Source organism: Gorilla gorilla, chromosome 3 (genome assembly GCF_029281585.2).
Source record: "Gorilla gorilla gorilla isolate KB3781 chromosome 3, NHGRI_mGorGor1-v2.1_pri, whole genome shotgun sequence".
Classification (NCBI taxonomy): domain Eukaryota; kingdom Metazoa; phylum Chordata; class Mammalia; order Primates; family Hominidae; genus Gorilla; species Gorilla gorilla.
This window is the reverse complement of record NC_073227.2, coordinates 97,236,019-97,256,199: the sequence shown is the minus strand read 5'-3', so window position 1 is coordinate 97,256,199 and position 20,181 is coordinate 97,236,019. Positions and strand designations below refer to the sequence as shown.

The following is a 20,181-nucleotide window of genomic DNA, read 5'->3' as shown; positions in this document are numbered from 1 at the left end:
GGCCAATGCCATCATTCAGGGACTGACTTTCCACTTCATATATGACCAAATACTTACCATGTTTTTCCCTTATCTTGCTGTCTGTTAGCCAATTTTCCTTATCCCTTGACTACCTCCACCAGAAAGTGTGATTAAAAACTTAAAATTTAAAGGCCAAACAGTCCATCTCACTACTGTTTTATAACTCTGATAAAGATTTGGTGAGGTTGAAATTCCATCTCAGGGGATTTCAATTATCTCTGCCTTTGAGGGCTAACTATCATTACAGCTAGTGATATGCCATGGACAGCTCACCTCCCATCTCCCCAGTGTGGGGCAAACTAATTATTCTATTTCCAATTGAACAACAAAACTTGCTTTCCCTTCTTCCCCAGGCCCCTTTCTTTCTCCACTGAAGAGTACAAACAGCCAAAACAAGGAAGCCCTTAAATAACAAAGAGTGAAATGTGCTTTTAAACATAACAGGAAACCTTACCAGATCTCTCTTCCTGCCTCCTTCTAGCTAGCCTGGTCTGAGGCAGATAATAATACAGGAATGTTGACATGTCCAAAGCCTACATAAACAAACTGGGACATTCTTGAAGTCTTGCATCTATGGCAGAAAAGCTTGCCTAATCCCCAAAGTAGGTAAAAATCAACATGGGCATAGAGAAATACCACATCCCTTCCCATATGGTTACATATTGATGCAGAAATGAATATCCCACTTCCAGTTTCTTGAGGGAGGCAGAGCCTGTCCAAATAACAATTTGTGAACAAGTCATTTGGCTTTACAGTCAACAGTGTCAACAATACCTTCTGAGGCACAGGGTAACAGAGAGTTTTAAGTGCCATTTAAAGAGGTTATGCAATAGCTGTCAAGAAATTTCAGAGGAAAAAAAATATTTGGTATCTAGGTTAAGTTAATATCACACTTCCTCTCTTCTAAATCTCCTTGGAAACTATTATTTGACCCAAATGAGTCAGATAATTTCTTAAGGAGGGCTTCAGCTGCAAATATGAGGATATGCATTGTCCTAGCTGTTTGCTGCTGAGTGCTGACTGGGGAGTGAAAAGCCACCAGCAGCCCGAGGGAAAGTCCCAGTTTAGGGGAGAGGCAAAAACTGAGTGGCAGCACTGTGGCAACCCCAGTGAGCTGGAAGAGCACAGCGAATCTCAGCAAGAGGCTATGTGGAGGATGGTTCTCATTCCTGGGGGGAGGGATCCTGAAAAAGTACAGTTGCTGTCTTCTAATCAAGGAATGGACGAGCAAGATTTTTCCTAACGCCAGGGAGAAAATCTATACCAGTCTGAGAGGTGGAGAACAGGCCTTGCTCTGGGTATGTTCTGTGAGTATGCAATGATTGGAACCCCCGGCTCTCTTCCCAGCTCCCACAATGCACTTGTGCCCCTTTCCTTATGACCAGGCCTTTCTCTTCATTTACTGCTCTTGGCATTACAAACAGCCTTCAGGCAGGGGCCTCTCCATCATTCCCTGTCATTGAGGTCATATATTAAGAGCAACTGCTCAGCTGCAGTGTCAGAGCCGAACTTGTTCCCTGCCCCAGCACAATGTACAGATAGTCCATTTTGGTCAGATGCAAAATAAAATCTTTCTCACTCTATCTACCAATTGTTCCTGTTATCACGGGACAATGTCTACTGAAGAGCATTTAAAGTGCTTTGTAGATAAAATAAAGAGCTTGGTGCTCAGCTAAAGAATGAATTAAACATTTATCTGTCATTACTGTGGTGCTCATACTTATATCAGGCATAGATAAAATATATCTAGGCAATACGCATTTCTAGATAAAAATAGTCGAGTTCCTCTTTACAAAACACATGTGTATCATATACAGTTTTGAGGAATATGGAAAAAAAATCCTGATATAAGCAAAGTGTCTGAGCTGTAAGCAAACACACCCTAACTTACTGATTTGTTGTTCATGTCTACATGTTGGTCACACTAAGCAGGTAGACACTTATGCCCATAATGTTGTAACTGCTCAAAGATGTTTCTGGAAGCCCCATTCTACAATCACCTTTGGACCTGGGGCAGTTTTATTTTAACTTTCTCAAACCTCTTTTGAGAATGAATGTACTATGTAAAATAGTCATAAGACATCTGAGGTTGAGACTGATGAACAGAATTGGTGCTCTTGAGAAGGAATGTTAACAAAATCCTGAGACTAAGACTAACATGGGTTGTATGCCACGAAATTTTAAGAATTGAAAACTTCCCTCAAATAAGGGCAAAAGATAACTCATGGTAAAAACCCAAACTTACATGGCTTTATAAATGGGGTACATTATAAAAACTCAGTGTACTATTTTATCATTATATAGCAAGCAATGGTGAAGGCATTTGATTACCTGGGGCAGATTTGGTGGAGCTTCTAGAGACCTCCCCTCTAGTGTCCTGGCTTCCCAAGCAGTATGAAGTGATTGATGGCTGGGGTTTCTGCTAAAACTGTTCTGTAGGGTGGCTGGGTGTTTCTCTAGATTGCTTTTCCTGGTAGGAAAGCCCCAAACCTGGTTTCATGGCATTTGTGGAAAGACGTTGTAAGCTAATTTAGTCCCCCTAATAAAGCCCCTTTCTGATCCTACTAGCTGGGATCAATTTTGATGTCTGATTCTGACCTCAAGGAAGAATATTCTCAGAAAAATTCTCAGAGGACAAGAATATCACACCTTTTAGGCAATAGAGGACCAAGCCCCACAACTAAAAAACCCCCAAAACATTTGGCCTTTAAATTTACCTGGGATGGATCCTGCTATCTCCTCATCCATTTATGTCCCCCCAAAATCCCAAGACGTACCTGTCATCTTTATTTATCTGGTCTCCAAATCCCACGGTGTCAACAATGGTTAACTTCAGCCGTACATTGCTTTCCTGAAGCTCATAACTTCTGGCTTTTAACCGAACACCTGGTTCATTGTGAGTAGCTGGGTCACTTTCAAATTTGGTGTTGAACAAAGTGTCCATTAACGTGGATTTGCCAATGCCTGTCTCACCTACATAACCACAAAAGAAAAATCAGAGAATGTGTCAATGTCTTTCAGACATCAGTTCAATTCATCAGTATTTTTTTATTAGTCATGATTATAAAGTTTAAAAAAGAAAAACCATCACCAGAAATGTCACTGTGAAGAGATAATTCTTTCTATGTGTAATCTATGGAATACCTTCCTAAAAATGCCTCAATGAATTTCAGAAACTATTTAGCAGAGAGATTTCAAATTTACAGATCAAGAGATTCTTCTTTACCTCTGAATAGAAAAATTGTACTTGTAAGATTGCCTGTGCTCAGTTTGTATATTACAAGAACAAGAACATGAACTTTGTCTCTTTCTCTCCTAAATGTTAGAGTATAAAACTATATTACTTAAGGGATAAAATACTATACTGTTGAATTTCTGTTACTTGAAACAAGTGATTCCATTTACACTGAATTACCTAAAAGATCAGTTAATTCAACATCAATATGATACCATGTCGTAGAAAAGAATTACATTATTCAAAATAACACTCTTGATGACAATAATCACTAACATCACTGAGTGCTCACTTTGTGCCAACCCCGGTGGCAAGAGCTTCTAGTGCATTATCTCCTTTATGTATGTATGTATATATGTATTTATTTATTCACTTTTGAGACAGAGTCTCGCTCTGTCCCCCAGGCTGGAGTGCAGTGGTGCGATCTCGGCTCACTGCAACCTTCATCTCCTGGATTCAAGTGATCCTCCCGGATCAGCCTCCTGAGAAGCTAGGATTACAGGCACATGTCACCACGCCTGGCTAATTTTTGTATTTTTAGTAGAGACGGGGTTTCAGCATGTTGGCTGAGCTGGTCTTGAACTCCTGACCTCAAATGGTCCACCTGCCTCGGCCTCCTAAAGTGCTGGGATTACAGGCATGAGCCCCACGCCCGGCTACATTATCTCATTTAAACCCTAGTACTACTCCCATGAAATAGGTACAACTGTTTCCTCCATGTTCAAGACGGAACACTAGGCTTAGATAAGATTTATGAGTAACTTGCCTAAAGTCATTGCTAAGTGGTGGAACCAGGGTTCTAACTCAAGTCTGTATGGTTCCAACACCTGCACTCAACCAAGACAGCAGCCTGATTTTACTATTACACAGAAAACTGACTGCCTAACATTTTCCAGTTATGGTTATATTAATCCCTCCATATTGTTTTTATTTTTCTTTATCCAGCTGGAGTCAAGAAGCCAAATATTTGTGGCTTCTTAGATAGTTTTCCCAGTTTCAGTGTGAAGTTTGTGACAATGAAAGTAAATGATGTCAAATGACCTTATTTACACTGATAATTCAACTCAGTAAGTGTTTACTGAGACCTCCCATGTGCAAAGCAGAGTAGCAGGTATCTGGAACCACTGTACCAATCACATGATGACACCCAAATGTGGAGCTATGAAGAACTGCAGCCCAACCCTCAAAATAACACCAAGCAAATTCTCTCTTAATTCTAATTCTTATTGTTGAGTCAAAGACAGTTGGCAATGAGAAAAAAACAGCCTTATGTTCGTGGTGGTAGTGGCTGAGCATATGATGATGGAGAGAAGCAGGTAGAAATCCAGGAACATTAGCCCTAGGGATACCTTTTTTCTTTCTTAATCTGGAAAATTGTTCAATTAGATTTCCCGCTCAATTTAAACTTGCCAATATAGGACAGCCCTTTCAACAACTTCTAATCCCAATATGTTCCTAGGAGCATCCCCTCTTCTAAAGACTGCTATAATGACTTTAAGGATGGTAGTGTTCTATGGAACAAAGAAAAGCTCTGGGCAACCCTCCCACTATAATGACAAAATCTACTTACTAGTTACAAATTCTGTATTGTATACTCATTGCTTTCCAACATAATACTAAAGTGAAGGAGGATGAAGTCTTTCTGGATTTGAGCTTTCTCTGATTAGAAAAGCCTTATATGGCTTGCCTGTAACTATGATGATTCACTTATAGGATAAAAGTTGGTCAAGTATATTCATCTTACTCTTTAACCTTTCCTGTGTGTCCCTGAACATCTAAGATCATAGAATTTCCCCTTCAGTCAACCATCATTCAGCCAGTATTTTTCCAGTGCCTACTATACACAAGTTCTGTGCCAAGTTCTGAGAATTCAAGAAACTAGCCTGATAGGGTGTTCTCCCACATCTTAGAATCTGGTCTAGAACGTGACTGAATAATACCAGTCAGACTCTAATTTATTATTATGGGAACAACATTCTAAGTGTTTGTCATAACCGCTTTCCTCTTATAAGCAAGACCATTCTTTACATCCATGGCCCTGCTAGTTGGCCACAGACAACCAGACCATGGCTAGGTCCCTGACCTCAAGGCAACAACAGAAGCCCAATCATTTCACTATGAGCTGGGGCTCCACATTGGAGAGTGGCCTATCTAATCAAAGTCTTTCTCTTTGGGCATTTGAATGAGATACATGCAATCCCCACACAGCGTGATGGCATGAAAAAGAAACAATATACAAAGAGAGGTAAGTAAGCAGAAGCCATGAGGCAGCAAAGGCTGTAAGTAAACAGAAGCCATGCTGCAGACAGAATGTAGGCTGGGAATACAGGAAAGAGCAGATAGATGGGGTAGAGCATTGGAAATCCATCATGAAATTAATGCTTGGGCGCTCACTGTGTGACAAGCATAGGTGCAGGGATGAAGTAATGAATAAAAACACACACTGACACTGTTTGCACGTTTGTAACATCCTGAATGTCATTCCAGATCTCTATGGGGTCTGGCTGTGCAGCAGTTGAGACGGTTTCCTGTCTTCCTTACTTTCCTGAACAGTCTTACAAAAAAAAAACCCTCCATAAAAGCAATATAAAACCAGTCTCTGCTCCCTAACCTGAAAGAGTTTAACAAGTTCACACTCACCATTCATGGCTTAACAAGTTAACTTTGAGCAAAACAAAGTTATTGTGTAGTGGATACAGAAATAAAACAGAGTTCTCACTGGTAGTCAATACCGAAGGTACTTGAGTCATTTTAAGTACATGCTACAAGTGTAACATTCTCAAGCAGAGCCAACTTCTTTTCAGGATTTACCTATTTTTAGAACACAAAAGGCACAAAAGCAGATCTGCCGTATAAAAGTTTCTCCTTCATGGGAAAGGCTCTGTCAGTAGAAAGCGACCTACTTAACTTTCATCTTCTTCCCTAAGAATAGCAATAAAGACTTCAATTACATGGCAAGGATTCCAGGTTACCTGGACAAGACTGAAATTATCATCTTATTTTACTAGGTTGAAAATTGCTTAAGCACCCATGTGAATCAGGAACACCATACTTTTTAAAGGCATGGTAATTTTAATTATCATTTACATTAAGGTGGAAATTACAAACAATTAGCATACCAGGCCCTACTTACAGCACAGGGTTAATCAATGGGTTGAAAAAAACCACTGTTCCTCTAAACTTTGGTGTGCTTTGCTTTCCATTTCTATGGTCTGTGCTTTTAAGAGCTGTAATTAGACACGGCAACTCCAGCAGCAGTGTGATTCACCAAAAGCAGTTCAGCAGGAAATGACAGCTTTTGGAATAAAAGGAACTCTAGAAGAACTAGGGAAGTTTGTCAATGCATTAGCTTTTTTTCTTTAACAGACAGGGTCTCACTGTGTTCCCCATGCTAGTCTCAGACTCCTGGGCTCAAGCAATTCTCCTGCCTTGGCCTCCTGAAGCACTGGGATTAGTTTTTGAGGTTTCTCTCTAATCTTTGTAAGCGGAATCTCATCTATATTTTTGAGGACCCATAAGACAAAAATTTCTTTCTAACTGAATAACTAAAAGCCTACTAGGCATAGGTTCCAATTCAAACCAAACAACCATAACAATATTTTCAGAAAAATCAATGACTAACTTTAAAGTATTTCAAAACTCCCTAGCAGAATGCTTGGCACAAAGGAGACATTTATTAAAAGTTAATTGCAGGCCAGGCACGGTGGCTCATGCCTGTAATCTCAACACTCTGGGAGGCTGAGGCAGGCAGATCACCTGAGGTCAGGAGTTTGAGACCATCCTGGCCAATATGGTGAAACCCCATCTCTACTAAAAATACAAAAATTAGCCAGGTGTGGTGGTGGGCACCTGTAATCCCAGCTACTTGGAAGGCTGAGGCAGAAGAATCCCTCGAACCTGGGAGGCGGAGGTTGCAGTCAGTGGAGATTGCACCACTGCACTCCAGCCTGCGCGACAGAGTGAGAGACTCCATCTTTAAAAAAAAAAAAAAGTTAATTGAAAACAAAAATGATCATGGTGATGATTTATACAGAGATATGCCACTGTGATAGATCTTTTTCAGAGTTTGTTGTTTATTTTATCATAAATTCATCTGCCTAAACACTCTATTGCTACAGTAGAGACCTTATTAAAGTGCTGTCTGGGACTTCTGTTTTTCCTATTCCTGCCAATGCTAGTAAACATGATGTCCACATCACAGGGGAAAGCAGTCCTACCTTTTCCATTCTATTCTCAGGCTTATTTAACCTACGAGTTCTAAGGTGAACAAGGCGGGGGAAAAACAGAGGGATTGTATTATTAATTAGAAGGTAACTGTAGATTGAACAAATTGTTGATCTGTGATTCAGCATCTTTCACTCTAATTGCCAAGACTGGCTACTTGAGTAAGTAACTGTGCATGGGGATCTGCCTGCCTTCCCTAATTATTCTAGATTTTACTCTTGGATGGAATCAGAGAGTCAGAAAGCTACATACCTAAGTTGCGTTGTTCTTGCTCCTCATAGAATCACCCTTGATGAAACATACTCTGGCATAAGATGAGCCAGCATGTGGCACCTGGCATTTCATTAAACAATTGCACTGACTTAGAGGATGCCCAGGAACCCAGACCACTACATACACCAAATCTCTTTTCTGAAAATCCACGGAGAAATTTTTCCAGGTAAAGCTGTGTTTCATCTGGAGCAATCATTTTGTTTTTACTTTATAGATACTATAAATCTGTCGTATGTTAAACTTTTTGCTTGTGTTTAGCATATAACACATGCTCACTAAATATCTGCTAATGAATGAGTGAATTAATAAATTTTCTCCATGCTCTGACCACTAAGCTGAGAGAAAAATGTAATACTTCATCAATTAATTGCTATAGGCAGGCCTGATGGCACACTTTGAGTTCTGACTCTATCCCTGGCTTCACCTTTATTTTCTGGGGTTAATTTTATCTTCATTCATTTTACCCTATAAGCCATTTACATACTTTCCTGGGAAAACAAGACGGGATAAAAACGTTTAAGATTTGATTGTAAATTTCCACAATTTATGTTGACACTATAGCCTTGGCTAAGATGGCCTTACACTTACCTGTTTTCAATTCCTGTTCTCTCATCCCCTCAAAACAATTAAGGTTGAATTGTGGACAAATTTTCTATTTCAAAATGTATTACTAATTTACTTTGACTCTACTATCAAACTGGTTCTTCTTCAAAAGCAGAGATGTTACAGTATCTTATTCACCTTTGTATGTTCACAAGGAAGGGACAGACAGTTGGATCAATTGTGGATGAGGTTTTTTCGTAGAGTTAGTATCATTTTGGAAAATGGATGAGAAAGACATACAAATTTAAAATTATGAAAAAAGGCTAAATGCTAATTTAGATCTAATTTAGATTCTCTGGAGAATTACAGCATGGGTAAAATATGAAAGGCTTTATTTAAACTAAAATGTAGCTTCAGGAGTGATTTAGGTGTGTTGTAGCAAAACAGAGAGTAGGGGAATGATGAACTCCTGGGTGTTCTGTTATCTCATTTAACATCAGAATTCTCTTCCCAGTGAAATGAAAACTATTCTTCCTCTATTACATGCCTTCCCAGGACCAACAGAGATGGGTTCTAGCAGCATACATTTAATTCATTATCTCTGAAACTAGACTTAGTTCATGCCAGGACCATTTTCTGCCCTGTTTTATTTCCTCTGCTTTCTTTCAACCTACAGGTTCACGCCACAAAACCAAATTACAATTCTGAGACATTTTTGTTAAAAATTTTCCTTACCAGATCATAATTTTATTTTTTTATCCTTAATTCCCTCCCATATTTATCACAAAAATGTAAATTCACGCTATAAATATCACACATGTGCATACTGTGCAAAAAAATACAAATGGGCAGTAAGAGGAAGGGAGTAAGTAAGGAGGAAAAATTACTACGGATGCTGTTAAGTTAAATATAACACCTCCTCCTCTACGTGGCTGTCCAAATATTTTGATCTACTTTTTATAGACTCTTATTTTAAAAATAGATGGACCATTGATTGACAGTAAGTTTTTTCTTATAAAGATATTATGCTATAAAATATGTATGGCAAAGGGATTTGATATTCAACTCTCTGAGGATGATATTAAATGCTGACACTCCTATCTCCCAAAGAGCTCACGCTGGCCCCAAACAAGGGGCTCCAAAGGGTTATGGAAAACGACCTGGAGAGTTAGATATGCTGACAACGAAGGATATCCAGGATTTCTTGTGGAGTGAAGAAAGGAAAATGCACAGGATGAACAACATGATCTCATTTGTATAAAAGCAAAACAAGAAAGCACCTATGTAACTGTGAGAAAGCTGTTTTTATCTGTCCAGTGTGTCTCTCTCCCAAGCCCTATCTCCTTTCTGATCCTGTCTTCTTGCCTATGGGGAACCTCGTATGTTTTGGAGTGAACTGACTCCATCTTCCCCCCAGGCTGAGCGTGTAACTAAGTCCTGGCCAATCAGTGAAATCCTGACTGTTTGGTGAGACCTGTCAGGAATGCCTTGTTCCTTCCCCTGAGGTTGCTCAGCTGGTGATGCTGACAGAGCCAGACTGCTGTCATGAGGAAAATGCCTGAATGTGAAGCAAGCAGAAGCAGGATCAAGAACCAGAGACAGAGGCCTGATGGGGCTCGTTGAACCCCTGGAGCCAGCTGCTCTTAATTACCCAATTCATATTACCTTTTCAGTGTGTGTTGGAGGGTGGGGGAGAGTCTTAACTGGGTTTAAGCTGTATTTCTGCAATTCTCTGTGGAAAATTTCCTGACACAAGAATACTAAAAGAGCGATGCAACGTGACTGGCTTTGAGAATGGATGGAAGGAGCCAAGAGCCAAGGAATGCAGGCAGCTTCCAGAAGCTGGAAAAGGCACGCACTCTCCCTAAAGGTTCCAGGAAGGCATGCAGCCCTGCGGACCCATACTGGACTCCTACCTACAGAACTGTAAGCCACCAAAAGCAATTTCCTAATACAGAAAGATGTCAAAAGTTTCTAGAAGGATCCCACAGTGTTATCTCTGTGAAATGGAAATGGGGGTGGGAGATGAAAGGGAAGTGTTTTACAAAATTTTAAACAACAAATATATATTATGTTCATTAGTTTGAAAAACTAATTTTAAACATGTTTAAGAATAGAACCTGACAAATATCTAAGAATCACAGGTATTGTAACCCACCCAGGAGAGTCCAAATAGGGCTGCTTTACATGTCTAACAGGGCGGCATCAATTTGGTCTCTGAGGAATTCAGCATCCGAATTGTCTTATTTAACACAAGGAGTCAGCCCCTGAGCCAGCACACCCCACTGCACACCACATACCCAGTTAAACCAGGATCCCACCAGAAGGCTTTCCCCTACCCTCCCCTGCAGGAGCCAGGACAGAACTCTCAGACATATTCTTAGAGCTGATTTTGGAGACATGGCTGGGGAGGCACTGAAGAGAAGCCAGAATAGTAATTGGCCTGCGATTACAATTTAGCATACTTTTCAATAGAAACCCAACAAATCGCCAACAAATTGCTATGCTAATGAAGAATTGCCCTGCTCTGCAATGAGCATTTATCATGAGAGAAAGGACAACCCATTCACGCCACTCTGTAGAACTAGCTGCCATTCGGGAGGTCTCCTGCTGAATTTTAAAAGGCTTCACATAGGGAAAAGGGGAAAGCATGAGATGAGAGTTGGCTGTGTTCTCTCCAGTCTTTCTCTTATCCAGTGCTTAAGATACAATGCCAGGGAGCAAGTTGGTGTAGCGTGCCTGCCAATTGTGGCTTTCTACTAATGAATGCCCAGCACAGAGGCTACATGCAGTAGAGTCATCAAGAAGTTCAAGAAGTTTTTAAAAAAGAAAAATATCTGCACTCCCCCCAACTTCCATAACTGACAAATAAGCAAATGGTGGTTCTCACATTGAACACACACCTTTTCTAAATTCTCTTTGCTTTACTTGGACAAGAAAAGTAAGTCTGACACATTCTGCCAAGCTTAGGGAAAAGACAGTCCACTTGGCTACATACAGAATTCTTTGATCTGTCTCAAAGTGATGTCTCAGAGGGAAATGCCCAGAGGACAATGCCAACAGATCAACACAGCCCAAACCACTTCACTGCTGTTTCACCTGCCATTCATCAGGCGTGATGGGGAGAGAGAGGAACAGCCATCTGTTCCACGCACACTTCTCCTTCAAACTAACAGGAAATTTATATTTTGATTTTCTTTATCCCCCTTCCTTTCCACCTTCCTCTTCTTAGTCCAAAAAGGATATGGCATACAAAAAATTAGCTGGGCATGGTGGCTACTGTAATCCCAGCTACTCAGGAGGCTGAGGCAGGAGAATTGCTTGAACCCGGGAGGCAGAGGTTGCAGTGAGCCAAGATCGCCCCACTGCACTCCAGCCTGGGCAACAGGGCAAGACTCCTCAAAAAAAAAAAAAAAAAAAAAAGATATGGCTAGAGGGGTGAAGAAAAATACCAAGGCAGAGGCCTAGTCCAAAGTAAAATGTTTAAGGGATCTTAACAATATTGTAATGATCAGTTGCTTGACTGTGTGACAGAAATACTAATAGTAATTTGAGTAACATGACAAAACATACAACGCATTTACCTAAATACAGCTCTCAATCTTTATAACTTGTGACATGTATAAGGCAGATATTTTGCCTTGTTTTACTGATGAAAGAAAGAGAATAAACATGTCATTCTTATTTCACTGAAGCATGTCTCTCCGACAGTTACCTGTCAATATCTAAGGATCAAATTTCTTGCTGTGTGGGTGATGAATAACTTACCAACACAAAGGATGTTGAAACAGAATCCTTGAGAAGTAGACTTGTTGACCAGCTGGTCAGGGAGGCTGTCAAATCCCACATGGCCAGACAAAGACAAGTTTCGAAGCTCTTCATTCTGCAATTTCAGGGGAGAAAGATTTGAGTGTCCATGAACCATGCCACCTGGATATCACATATCACAAACATTACATTCTTTCTTCTTCTTCCCTTGACATACATGGAAAAAGGAGACCCCCCACAGCTGCCTTGGCTTCTACACAGCTGAGGGCACTAACAACTCCAAAGCCAAGCTCTTTCCACAAAAGTCACAGTCTCCCAAAGCAGACCATCTCCCTGAGCATCTCATTCCTTGCTACAAGTGTACTGGTCCAGGGATATTTGAGCTTCTGGAGGTGACTATTTCAGATATGCATTAAGTGACCAAAAAAACACAAAAACCTCCAGTCATTTTGATCACTTTCATTACTCAAGAAAAGCTTTCAATTTACTGTCAACTCATAGTGAAAAAATATTTAACACTCTTCCAGATACATAAAAGAACTTTGAAAAGCTCACAGTGGAGGATTCATACTCCTTACAATGATGACAATGGTCTCTCTACCTACCATAAATGCAGCATATTTAAAACTTCTCAGCACATGAGCTGGTTTCCTCTCCTCCATTAGTTTTACAGGTTTCTTGAGTCTTCTTCCCCCTCTCCACCCTGTAGCTCCTAGCACAGGCTCTGTAACTGCTGGACTTTTGCAGAGTTTACCGATGTAGACTGGGGTAAGATAGTTATCATACATTTTAAAATCACATAGGATATGGCTGGAAGCTAAAGTAAAATCATTGGGTGATTTATGCTGTTATATAAAATGGTACTGGCTGCCCCCACAACTTTGAATGCATCCCGTGGGTGTTGGAGATAATTTGTGAAACCTTTTTTTCTCAAGATGCAGAGATCAGCTACAGTCCCTCAGTTATAATATCATGGTTATGGTTTGCAATTTCAGAAATTAGACACTGAAAGTCTTCTGCTTGGAGACAGGACTCCTAGTGTTCTGGGCTGTGTTGTCAATGAACTTTATATTCAAAATACTGGGGTCCAGGTGAGAAAATGATCCTCAAAGCTCCATTTTTATTTTTATTATTTATATTTTTATTATTTATTTTTTGAGATGGAGTCTCACTCTTGTCGCCAGGTTGGAGTGTAGTGGCACGATCTCAGCTCACTGCAACCTCTGCCTCCTAGGTTCAAGCGATTCTAGTGCCTCAGCCTCCCGAGTAGCTGGGATTATAGGCATGCGCCACCACGCCCAGCTAATTTTTGTATGTTTAGTAGAGACAGGGTTTCACCATGTTAGCCAGGCTGGTCTCGAACTCCTGACCTCGTGATCCGCCCGCGTCGGCCTCCCAAAGTGCTGGGATTACAGGCATGAGCCACCACACCCAGCCATTTTTTTTAGAGACAGGGTTGCACTGTTACTCAGGCTGGAGTGCAGCGGTGTGATCATAGCTCACTGCAGCTTCAAACTCCTGGGCTGAGCCAGCTTCAGCCTCCCAAGTAGCTGTGACTACAGGCATGTGCCACCACTCCCAGCTTCAAAGTTCCATTTTATTTAAAAAAAAAAAAAAAAAAAAAGCTTTGTACAGGATCACTTAGTCAATGTTTTCAAAAGACTGGTTTTCATCATCCTATTTTTATGTTACATAATCAAGATGGTGATTTCTTTTAATAAGCAGGGACTAAGACCCCATTTCAAATGTTTGTGGTCACTATATAGGCACAGAAATGTGACTCCAGAAATGCAGTGATTTTAAAGGACTTCAATGGTTTTATTAATAATAAAATGTCTAAAGTCCATATCAGCTCTAAAATTCTGATTCTGTGAAATAAGACTAAAAGCCACCACACTGCCTGAATACCATGGTGGCAGCTGCAAATTTGAGGTCAATGGGACAGACAACAGATGTCTAGTCTATGAATAGTTTCCTTGAAACCTGCCAACAGTGAATATGAGACTCAAGAGTAGGCACTTATCCTTGAACAGGATGGCATGGTAGGCAGCTCACCAAACAGCTTCGAGGGCAGGCCCCAGTGGGCAGCAGTCCTTGTAGCTGGGCAAGCCTTCCAACAATACTGTACTTCTTCCAGCCCCAATCCTTGTACCTGCCCCTTCCTCTTTAGATACCTCAGAGGTTCAGACAGCAGGTGTTTTTAAGGTGTTTACCACATCCGCCAAGACTTGGGGGAGGAAGGTTTGAAATGAGTCCTGGGTTATTTTTAGAACTCTTTCCACCTAGCTGTGCAATAGCTGTTGTGTATCAGGCTAGGAGAAGCCATGGCACCAGCCTTCATTTCTGCTACATCACTGACTTCAACCGTTCGTGAACGGTATGAAAGAGACAACGCAGGGCAGAACTATCATCCCACATTCCCTCTCTCCACCGCCCACACAATTCTTTTAATTTCAGGGGGAGGGGAGAATGGTTTATTGCTCTGGATTCTAGATCGCTGGGTTTTTAGATACCAGATATCCACCTATGAACCAATCCTGGGAAAGAATCAGAGTTAGTAATTATAGCTCTCATCCCAGAACCCAAAGCTCAGCATCTCATATTCTCACCGTTTCCAAAACATGAGAAGCCACCCACACACCCACTAAGTATTTTTATACCCATTGAAAACCACATACAAAATGAAGGGTTATAAAACAGTTTGGTCTTGACATTTTTGAAATTTAAAGTTGTATCTTTAGAGTCTGTCTTCTAACACTGTAATATAGAATATGTAAATTTTATAATACAGTTTTTACATTTCATAATTTGAGCCTAATTCTCTGCCCAGTATTAAAGGAAACCTGAGAGTCACTGCCCATCAATATGTGATGGGGGAAAGGGAAAAAGAAGTTCCTCCTCTGGTTTATGAACAGGCTTAAAAACTGGAGAGAACGGCACTGGAGGACATGCACAGGGCAGCTCTGAGCACCTTACCCAGTGCCTCCAGCACAGCAGCTGAACCGCATCCCTCCAGTCCAGCATTTTATAGCTCTTCCCTTAGCTACCACAAGCCAAGGATTGAGGGGTCTTTCTTGAGTCTCCAGGCCCAGTTTTAGGGAACTGCATATTTTCCATGTTGTTAACACTAACACATCTGGAAAAGACTCTCTGATTTATCTCTAATATTGAACTCTGCTTGGCATCCAGTTCTGAATTTCTATCAGAGGAACACTTCTCTTGGGTTGTCCCATCTGTACTTCAAACTTGATGTTCATGAAACTGAAATCATATTCCTCTATCCCAAACTGGCCCCTTCTCCAGAGTTCCCTATTTCTGTTAACAGTACTTAGCCATGCTTGAGACCAGCTCCCCTCCCACCATCAACTCTGAAGTCTTATCAATACTACATCCTCCACATTTCTATTCCTACTAATTCAACAGCCTCCCAACTGGCCTCCCTGACTTGATCTCACCCTCTCTAATACTTCCTCCCTCCACCTTGCCATCAAGGGGATCTCGGTACTCAAGGTCCCCAATCCAAACTCCTTGGCCTGTCATTTCAGGGCCCCATGGGCTAACCCCAAGTCTCCACTCCTACTGAATCTCCCACTTCTCCCCAGGGAGCACCTTACACTGCAGTTAAATTAAATGACCACTCTTCTTGGGACAAACCCAGGTTTCTTCCCATCAGAATTTACTCACATTATTTCCTCTATGTGAAAGGCCCTTACAGCCAGTGTTTACATATCCAAATCTTCCAGATCCCAATAAAATTATACCTCCATCATTGTCTTTATTATGAAATCTTGGGGAAAATTTCACCAAACATTCTTCTGACCAATAAAAGGAAAATACTGATTGAAAAGCTGCTCAAGCTATTTGGAATTCCATCATGATAATAACAGCTAACATTTATCCCTTCCAATGCTCCAGAAAAGCGCTAATTTCTCTCTCTTAATAATTGTATAAATTAGTTACATTGTTACCCAAACTCAATTTACAGATGAGAAAACAGAGGCACCATTTAGTAACTTGCCCAAGGTTTCCCAACTAGTAAAGTCAAGGTGCTGAAATTGGAACCCAGGAAGTCAGGTTCCAGAGTTGTCGAACATAGTCATTGCTATCTCATGAAACTGAAATTTATCTCATGAACTGAATATTAAATTCCCAGGTAGCCCCAGACAGCATAATTATTTCAGCTGTTATAAAAATCCAATACATTAAAATAGAAGGAAAAAATACTCTGAAACCATGATTCTCTGGCAACCTTAAGAGGTGGAAATTGAGAATTAGAACTGGCAAAGTAGCTCCAAGTATATTTTCACTGATCCTGGCACTGCCAAGACCAAATATAATTTTTGTAGTGATGGCACATGAAACCCATAATATAATGCTTAGTTTTAACCATTTTTGAAAAGAAAGTGCCAACACAGAACCACTAAGTAAGTAACTATAAGACCTTAATTGATTTAGCCCTGCATTTGCTAATCCACCTAGTGAGGATTTGTAATTAGGTAATTTCTACAGCCCACTCCATCTTGAAATGGATTATGACTAACCTTTATGGTATAAAATAAACTTGTTTTTCACTTGACAATTTCACTTTTCTCTTTTTAGAACATATCCTCTTAGATACAATTATTTATTTGTTCATTCAAAAATACCCACTGCTCAAAACACTAAGAAAGCTAAAATAAGTTATTTTTATAATTCATTGAAGAACACTGCAGTTCCGACCCTTAAGAGGTTTTACAATGTAGTAGTAGAGCTAGGACAGATGTAAATGTAGGACTATGAAGGATAAAAGTCATCAATACCATGGCGTCAACTATGGGAAGGCATGGAGGAGAAGTAGTTTTTGTCTAGGGAAATTCAGGGGGGTACCTTTTAGGAAAGCTAAAGTTCCCCAAATCTATCAGTGAAACAAAAGCCCAGCTTGCAGAACCCTTCTGGATAAATGTTATCTATGCCCAAAAGGTCACTTTCTTATGAATGTATACCTGAAGTGTATAACTGGTAGTTTTTCAGAAAATTCCCAGCTGACTTCATTATTGGGATAATTATAAAACAAATTATGTAAGAATGTGTGCCACCACCTACATTCTGAGCGCTGCTGTAAAATATGTTCCACAATTCCAAATCTTGCTTCACCAGAGAAGGGCAGCAAAAGGCTTAGAGTCAGACAGACATGGGTTTGAATCCCAGCCTTGCTTTCTACTTGCTTTAGTCTCTATTCTGCCCTCAGTAAAAACAGGAAGAGGTGCTAGGCTCTCTCATACATATCTCCTTGGCAGGGTTGTTGGGAGGAGATAAGGAGGTATGGATGAGAGTGCCTAGCACTTAACAGGTCTTCTGAAACTTGGACTTCCTTTACCTACAGTAGTTGGGAGGAAGAGGCAACTATCATTTAAAAATCTGAAATTAATCAGAAGTTCTATTACAGCTGCTAGGCATTCCAGGAGAAGCTGCTGACCAGCAGGGCTCTCGGACATATGAATAAGGTAAAATCACAATAAAAATAAAGTGAACAGAAAGAAATAAAAAACGAGAATGATGATTCTAGCATGAAGAAAATCCATTCCTAAAGAGAAAACTCATTTACAAAGCTGGAGGAAAAGCCACAGAATCACATTCCTGTTTGCAGAATCAGCAGTTAGCAGAATCCACATCCTCCCCAGCTGGGAAGCATTCTGGATTCCCCATCACTTTTGCTTCTGCAGTCATGCACCACTTTGTGATGAGGAAACATTCTGAGAAACATGCCAGTAGGTGATTTTGTTCTTGTGTGAACATTCTAGAGCAGTGGTCCCCAACCATTGTGGCACCAGGGACCAGTTTGTGGAAGACCATTTTTCCACGGACAGGGTTGGTTTGGGGATGAAACCGCTCTACCTCAGATCTTTAAGCATTAGATTCTCATAAGGAACGCACAACCTAGATCTCTCCCATGCGCAGTTCACAACAGGGCTCAGGCTCCTATGCTAATCTAATGCCTGAAGCTGATCTGAAGGAGGCAGAACTCAGGCGGTAATGCTGACTAGCCCATCACTCGCCTCCTGCTGGGCAGCCCAGTTCCAGACAGGCCACGGACTGGTCTCAGTTGGCAGCCTGGGGATTGGGGACTCCATCCTAGAGTGTACTTGTGAGACGTGAAGCCAGCTGGACTTCCTGGGTCGAGTGGAGACTTGGAGAACTTTTCTGTCTTACAAGAGGATTGTAAAACACACCAATCAGCACTCTGTAGCTAGCAAGGGGATTGTAAAATGCACCAATCAGTGCTCCGTAAAAACACACCAATCAGTGCCGTAGCTAGCAAGAGGATTATAAAATGCACCAATCAGTGCTCTGTAAAAACACACCAATCAGTACTCTGTAGCAAAAGGATTGTAAAATGCACCAATCAGCACTCTGTAAAACGCACCAATCAGGAGGAGTCTAAAAGTAGCCAATCGTGGGGAGGATTGAAAAAAGGGCACTCTGATACAACAGAAACAGAACATGGCAGGGACAAATAAGGGAATAAAAGCTGGCCACCCAAGCCAGCAGCGGCAACCCGCTCAGGTCCCATTCCACGCTGTGGAAGCTTTGTTCTTTTGCTCTTCACAATAAATCTTGCCGCTGTGCACTCTTTGGGTCCGTGCCACCTTTAAGAGCTGCAACACTCACCGTGAAGGTCTGCGGCTTCATTCTTGAAGTCAGCAAGACCACAAACCAACCGGCAGGAACAAACTCCAGATACACTTACACAAACCTAGATGGTATAGCCTACTAGACACTTAGGATATACGGGATAGCCTATTGCTCCTTGGCTATAAACCTGTACAGAATATTACTGTACTGAATGCTGTAGGCAACTGTAACACAATGGTAAATATTTGTATATCTAAACATAGAAATGGTACAGTAAAAGTGCAGTTTTATAATCTTACAGAACCACGGTTGTATATGCGGTCCATTGTTGACTGAGAGTTTGTAAAGCAGTACATGACTGTATTTTAATCCAGCCCTGGGTCTACTGAAATTAACAAGCTCGGTGTGCCCAGATGGATTTTATTCACCATACTTAAACTGAAGTGATATCCCTTTTCTTTACTTTTAAAAATGAAGTGTTTCGGTAGATGTGGTTAGGTAGGCCATAGCCTCTGATCCTTATCAGCAGGCGGAAGCAAGACAGCATGTTACCAAGGTGATATTTGAATTGTTTAATCCAAACAAATTAAAATTACGTTTCCATTTGAAAGCAATATTTAATTTTTACCTTTAAAATCAGGTATTACAATTTAAGTTTAGAAAGATTTTTCTCTTTAAAATTTATTTTTTTTTAATTTAAGAGATAACATTTATGTATTCAGGTGGAGAGCCGGAGATTTTTATTAACAAGACATGGTGATTACATTTTTCTCAACGCCTCAGATTATGGATAAATAAAGTATACTGATCCAAGTCACTTAATCCTCGGGCTTATGTTTCCTCCTCTGTAAAGTGAGGAGATTTAACCAAATTACCTCTAAACAAAGTCTCTGGTTCTTTGTTTTTTCTAATTCTAAAGCTTCTTAATCTGGATGTTAGAGATGCATAAATCCAATTCTGTCATTTTGCTTAAGGAAAGCCAACACAGGGTGAAAAATTCCTGGTAGCATATTTGCTCTGGCCAGATCAAGATGGCTCAAGTTTTAATTGACCCATGAAAGGGAGTTTCTATCAGTTATGCTGGGAAACTCCAAATCAAATGGAAATCTGTGTGCATAACCTCTGTGTTTTCCACCTCAACTTTTAATTTCTGCTTAACTACAATACATATGAATTAGCTAAGAAAGTTATGTACCCACTCTTTACAAATGCCCTGCTTAAAAGCAATTTCTGTTTGTTTGGCTACATCTCCAGTCATCCACGAGATTTTTGAAAAGTGGATTTATATCCTCAAAACAAAACCTAGGGCTGGGCGCAATGGCTCACGCCTATAATCCCAGCTACTTGGGAGGCTGAAGCAGGAGGATCGCTTAAGCTCAGGAGTTAGAGGCTGCAATGAGCCAGGATTGTGCCACTGTACTCCAGCCTGGGTGACAGAGTGATATACTTTATCTCAAAAATAAAAAACAAATAAAAAACCTAGGAAATGACTTCTCTGTATAAGT

At 40.6% G+C, this 20,181-nt stretch overlaps 1 protein-coding gene and 1 long non-coding RNA gene across 21 annotated transcripts in view; one reads left to right on the top strand and one right to left on the bottom strand.

Annotated features, from left to right (window-relative positions):
• SEPTIN11 (septin 11) overlaps window positions 1–20,181 on the bottom strand; it is a 206,535-nt gene that overhangs the window by 147,433 nt on the left and 38,921 nt on the right. For 8 of the 18 annotated variants that reach the window (XR_010133396.1, XM_004038867.5, XM_063705348.1 and 5 more), the window contains exons 2-3: window positions 12,065–12,179; window positions 2,799–2,994 (exon numbers count right to left, since the gene is read on the bottom strand). Coding sequence is in view for 16 of the 18 variants with exons in the window: in XM_004038867.5 (XP_004038915.2) it covers window positions 2,799–2,994; window positions 12,065–12,179 (311 nt within the window). In the remaining 2 variants the exon portion in view is untranslated. Of the gene's footprint in view, window positions 1–2,798; window positions 2,995–12,064; window positions 12,180–12,669; window positions 12,828–20,181 lie in introns of those variants that run through there. The other 10 variants (XR_010133395.1, XM_063705340.1, XM_063705345.1 and 7 more) reach the window with 6 other exon arrangements.
• The window catches only part of LOC109026596 (uncharacterized), a 30,391-nt gene continuing 15,423 nt past the window's right edge, over window positions 5,214–20,181 (top strand). For all 3 annotated transcript variants that reach the window (XR_010133398.1, XR_010133399.1, XR_010133397.1), the window contains exons 1-3: window positions 5,214–5,501; window positions 7,762–7,919; window positions 17,490–17,547. This is a non-coding gene — a long non-coding RNA (uncharacterized lncRNA). The remainder of the gene's footprint in view (window positions 5,502–7,761; window positions 7,920–17,489; window positions 17,548–20,181) is intronic.